Source organism: Rutidosis leptorrhynchoides, chromosome 4 (assembly GCF_046630445.1).
Source record: "Rutidosis leptorrhynchoides isolate AG116_Rl617_1_P2 chromosome 4, CSIRO_AGI_Rlap_v1, whole genome shotgun sequence".
NCBI classification, from domain to species: domain Eukaryota; kingdom Viridiplantae; phylum Streptophyta; class Magnoliopsida; order Asterales; family Asteraceae; genus Rutidosis; species Rutidosis leptorrhynchoides.
In genome coordinates, this window is record NC_092336.1 from 626,040,789 (window position 1) to 626,046,949 (window position 6,161).

The 6,161-nt window shown below is 35.3% G+C and overlaps 1 protein-coding gene across 1 annotated transcript; it reads right to left on the minus strand.

Annotated features, from left to right (window-relative positions):
- Positions 1-4,259: 4,259 nt before the first annotated feature.
- On the minus strand, positions 4,260-6,161 carry LOC139904181 (putative UPF0481 protein At3g02645). The gene has a single exon (XM_071886114.1). It carries the CDS (start codon positions 5,915-5,917, stop codon positions 4,388-4,390), a length of 1,530 nt encoding a protein of 509 aa, XP_071742215.1. The 5' UTR covers positions 5,918-6,161; the 3' UTR covers positions 4,260-4,387.

The following is a 6,161-nucleotide window of genomic DNA, read 5'->3' on the forward strand; positions in this document are numbered from 1 at the left end:
TACGTGAAAATTGGTAACAAATCTATTCCAACCATAACTTAATCAACTTGTATTGTATATTATGTAATCTTGAGATACCATAGACACGTATACAATGTTTCGACCTATCATGTCGACACATCTATATATATTTCGGAACAACCATAGACACTCTATATGTGAATGTTGGAGTTAGCTATACAGGGTTGAGGTTGATTCCAAAATATATATAGTTTGAGTTGTGATCAATACTGAGATACGTATACACTGGGTCGTGGATTGATTCAAGATAATATTTATCGATTTATTTCTGTACATCTAACTGTGGACAACTAGTTGTAGGTTACTAACGAGGACAGCTAACTTAATAAACTTAAAACATCAAAATATATTAAAAGTGTTGTAAATATATTTTGAACATACTTTGATATATATGTATATATTGTTATAGGTTCGTGAATCAACCAGTGGCCAAGTCTTACTTCCCGACGAAGTAAAAATCTGTGAAAGTGAGTTATAGTCCCACTTTTAAAATCTAATATTTTTGGGATGAGAATACATGCAGGTTTTAAAAATGATTTACAAAATAGACACAAGTACGTGAAACTACATTCTATGGTTGAATTATCGAAATCGAATATGCCCCTTTTTATTAAGTCTGGTAATCTAAGAATTAGGCAACAGACACCCTAATTGACGCGAATCCTAAAGATAGATCTATTGGGCCTAACAAACCCCATCCGAAGTACCGGATGCTTTAGTACTTCGAAATTTATATCATATCCGAAGGGTGTCCCGGAATGATGAGGATATTCTTATATATGCATCTTGTTAATGTCGGTTACCAGGTGTTCACCAAATGAATGATTTTTATCTCTATGTATGGGATGTGTATTGAAATATGAAATCTTGTGGTCTATTGTTACGATTTGATATATATAGGTTAAACCTATAACTCACCAACATTTTTGTTGACGTTTAAAGCATGTTTATTCTCAGGTGAATACTAAGAGCTTCCGCTGTTGCATACTAAAATAAGGACAAGATTTGGAGTCCATGTTTGTATGATATTGTGTAAAACCTGCATTCAAGAAACTGATTTCGATGTAACATATTTGTATTGTAAACCATTATGTAATGGTCGTGTGTAAACTGGATATTTTAGATTATCATTATTTGATAATCTACGTAAAGCTTTTTAAACCTTTATTTATGAAATAAAGGTTATGGTTTGTTTTAAAAATGAATGCAGTCTTTGAAAAACGTCTCATATAGAGGTCAAAACCTCGCAACGAAATCAATTAATATGGAACGTTTTTAATCAATAAGAACGGGACATTTCACTACCGGACTCATAGCATTGCACTCGACATTATTGATATACAGGTAACGTTCTACGAACAGAAACCCTATAGTTTAGCGCGAGCCATCAATGACCGGACCGCCCTCCGATGGTGGGTCTGACGTTTAACCACCCCTGTTGAGATCATCATCTCGCAAGGGGTTATTCATAGTACTCCGGACCGGAGAGTTAAACTCAATTGACCCTTAAATCCCCCTTATTGATGTCAAGCATGGACCGAACCCGACCCGATCATTCTATGCTTGATTAAATATAAATTGAGAAAACATGTGATTGGTTGGTACCACATCTCACGCTCCCTCTCTCTTCCATCAAATATCCGACTGACGCCCCTTTGTGTCAAATTTTGACGCCCCGTTAATGGCGTCAGGGGCGTCAAAGGCCATTCCACCTCATTTGACGGCTTAAATTGACGTTGTGATGGGCCGAGTCTGATAGGTAGAGGGTCATGGTCATCCCACAAATTTGGGCCACTAGTATATATATTTTTTTGGGCCTTGTTAGGCGGAACTATTCTAATGTAGTAACAATGCTGTTATATTTTATTGGGCCCTCAGATTTAAAAAGTCAAAATATCCAAACTAGTGTGTTAGTATTAACTAGAAAGTTACCGACCGCGCGTTGCGGCGGTGGCGTTCGGGTCATAATGCGGGTGCTCTGTTTGTGCTTATTATGTTTGAAACTATTTAGGATACGTGGGTCTTATGTTAATACACATAATGTAAACATTCATATAGGGAAAATGGCACGTGTGTTAAGTGTCGTTGTCAGAAAATCTATTCAGTTTGAACGTAGTTAGTTTCGTTTCGTTGATAAAATTATTTTGAGCCTAACGGTGCTAGAGGAAGATATGGGTTGTCATTGTGTTTAGCGTTTTTTAAAAAGTGTCCGTTTCAAACGTAATTCCTATCGTCTTGTTCATAAAATTATTTCGAGTAAGACGCTACTGTCGAAAAATTTTAACTCGTGGCGAGCGGGAAGATACGGGCTGTCGTTGTGTTTAGCGTTTTTTAAAAGGTATCCGTTTCGAACATACCTTTTATCGTTTTGTTCATAAAATTATTTCGAGTACGACGCTGCTTTCGAAAAAATTTAACTCGCGGCGAGCGAGAAGATACGGGCTGTCGTTGTGGTTAGCGTTTTTTAAAAATTGTCCGTTTCGAACGTAGTTAGTTTCGTTTTGTTCACAGAAATATTTCGAGTTTAACAGTGTGGTCGGTGGAATTTAACTCGGAGCGAGGAGGAAGATACGGGCTGTCATAGGGGTTGGGGGAGTTTGTTATTTTAATTAAGTAAATTGACGTTTTACCCCCTGGAGTTCAGGGTAGTTTATGTAAGGTGTGGATAGTTGAAGGGGGTTTTGTGCATTTTTTGGGTGAAGTTAGGTCAATTGTCGCTTTGACCATTTTTTGGGTGGGGTTGGGGTGAAACGATCAAAATTCCCACGACTATTAGTATATAGGGGTAATTATACTACCCGACGATCCACATCTCAAAGTACGTATATTACTCGATCCATATCCCAAATATACATCCAAACTTCTTCTTGGCTTCATGTTGCAACCGCATAGGTATATCATGTATCTATCTTATTTTCGTATGTATTTTTTTTATTTGTTTGCTCTCTTGTAATTTACTACATCTGAGTTACAATTTTTGTAATCTTGTCTAAATAGTTGGATATCAAAAATATTAGTTTATAAATTGTTGTCAAGACTATCATATACTAAATTATGTGAGGTTTCATGTCGTTTTCCCCCAATCAGCAATCCCAAACGACACCAACAACATACTTACAAAACAGCCCCTTAAACATTTTTGCATTTGCCACTTTTCAGGAGTAAAAAATGTAAACTTTAAACTCCACCAAAATTTTCTACCGTCCATATCTTCTCACTCGCTAGACGTTAAATTTCACTGACCACACCGTTAAACTTGAAATACTTTTATTAACATATCTTTTTTGAACTTGTTTGATTTATGATTTATCATTGATTAAAAGAATACTTAAAATTCGTCTAATGATTTTCATCTTCATTAATATATGAATTTTGACGATTACTTATTTAAAAAAATTACTACAATTAAACTTTTTGGATGTTCATTGTTTTGGCCCTCCTAATCATAAACTTCAAGTTCCGCATAAGTTAACTTGAATTGTTTATTATGCACTTTCCGATCTATTTTAGTTGTTGGGTGTAATTTAAATTTTTATATTAAGATTAGTTTAACTGATTTTTATATAAAACAGATAAATGAAATTAATCGGGAGTGATCCTCACACACTACATTTTGATCCATAAACATTTAATTGGCTATTATACTCTCACTTATGTTTAGAATAATAGTAAAAGTTCAATTCCCTAAATAAATGTAGGGATACAATTGTAAGTTTATGATACAAAAGTGTGTATGAATCAAAAAGTGGCGTGTGAGAATCACTTTCCGAAATTAATAAATTAGGATTCAGAAGTTTATTAATTTTAATATTTACAAGTTACAAGTGAACAATATTGTTTAAAAACAGAAATAGATGGATGATTAAAGTGTAATGGATCGAGTAATTCAAGTACATGCATTGCCAGTGGCGGTACCAGGATTCCAAGTCACCGGGGGCAAAAAAAAAAATTAAAATCGTGGCAACTTTTTGGGCAAAATATGGAGATTTTGGGGCAAAAAATGGAGGTTTTTAAGCAAATTATGGAGGTTTTGGGGCAAAATTTTAACATTTGTGGACAAAATTTGAAGGTTTTGGGGTAAAATTTGGGGATTTTTGGGCAAAATTTAATGGTTTTGGGACAAAAAAAAAATCCACTGGGGCAAAGTCGAAAAATCCAAAAATTTTACACTGAAAATTGCAAATCTACTGGGGGCGGCTGTCCCCGCCTGTCCCCATTAAAAACCGTCCCTGTGCATTGCAATTATAGTAAAATTTTACCATCATTTTCACCTGTACTTAATTACATTTACAATTACAATATTAATCGCCTATAGATATCTATAACAAATAAACATCTATAATTAAATTCAGCTATTGTAAAAATTTTAGACAACCGGGCCCTTCGGATGAGTGAACATTATGGGTAAACTACTCAATTTGGCCCGAAGAAAACGAACCACAATCATGTGTGGTTGATTCAAACCATAAAACTTGAAATACACCTCACGAATCAAGATCAACGAGCCCGAAATGCTAACAATGAACGTAATAATCTTGGCATAAGCCCGAAGTTGTTTCTCAACCATCTTGCGAACCCAAATTCTCGGTGTACTTTCATAAACCTTGTTCAATTGAACCACAATCTTTCTCAAATCCGTTTCAACACTCACTTTCGCACGCGATTTCCCCATCCCGTTAAACAGTTTAACGATCTCCTCATCGCTCAAATCGCCTTCTATGATTCTCTCCTCACGTAACAGCTTTACGTCCTTGGCAGAATCGATGATCCCACACATGAAATCCACATATTCGGTTAGTTCAAGACTATAGACGCTTGTAAAACTGTTCTTTGCCATTAACTTTTCGTACGCTACCAAGTTTCTTAGTACGACCTCTGAATTGGTGTTTAGATTAATCGCAGGGAGATAACATAACCGTTCTGTTCCTTGTACGAAATTTATGTTTCTAACACCTTCGTTCACAGGCGATAAACGAAACTTCACTCCTGCTATTTTAGTAAGTTCTGAAACTGATGGCACCTTGATCTCTTCAACCGTATTATTCTCGATAGGAAACGTGTTCTTTACAAATTCAATGATCTGAATAACAGGTTGAGCCATTGGGATCAACATTGCAAATTTGATAACCGCTTCGAGTAATTCTAACATTGCGTCCTTTTCTGATGGATCGTTTTCAAGGTTATCAAAATCGACCTTTATTGGGATCCATTTTTCGTTGTTCACGATGGAACGGTACATATAATCGAGTAAGTGGTTAACATGATCAAATTCGATATTCTCTTTAGACAATAGAAATGGTGAGTGAGACTTGCAAAAACATCTAAACTTGGCCTCCAAGTTATCTCCTAGCCTTTGATCATTTTCACCCAATAAGGACTTTTGGATCTCCTTTAACACAATACATGGAATTTGGTTCTCTAACATGATCAATTCATTTGGCTCTATTGTAAAATTATGATTTAAATAAGAATCTAGTTGATCAAGCAAGAACATACCGTCAATTGCAAGTAACCATGCCAGCATATCATCATCAGCATCAAGATATAAATCGTAACAAGCACGAATTATGGGATCGATTTCTTTGACTTTTGCGACTATTTCCCGTTGACAATCATGAATTTTGTGAGGTTTTAGTAGCCTTTTCGCTGATGTGAGCTTGTTCTGCTCCATCATCTGATAGAGTTCGGGCTGAAAATGATGATTCGGCCCGAGCCCTATTCGTTGAGGGACATACGCTTCGGGCTTTTCTTCTTTTAGATTTGATGGGATTGTGAATATAGAAACTGGTGGTGTGTCTATAGTGACTGCAAGTTGTGTTTGTAAGGTTTTGCTGATTTGATCCACCCATGGTTTGTTGCCTGAGTTTAGACTCAAAAATGGGTTTAAAGCAGCCATTTGAAAGTCCCCAAATTCTGCACAACCAAAACTACAGTGATTTTTACCGAACACTTATAAATCTTTATTATTATGTTATTAAATATTATTATTATTATTATTATCATGGAATTATTATGGATGGATTATGGAATACAATAATGACACTTGGATGGATATACCATAATTAATTCAATTAAAATTAAAAATCAATACTAAAGTCAACCTGTTAAAAAGTTAAAAATTATAGAAAATATTATTAGTT

Bases quoted from the DNA above. Each gene is read 5' to 3' on its own strand.
- LOC139904181 (XM_071886114.1), bottom strand. From the start codon at position 5,917: ATGGCTGCTTTAAACCCATTTTTGAGTCTAAACTCAGGCAACAAACCA.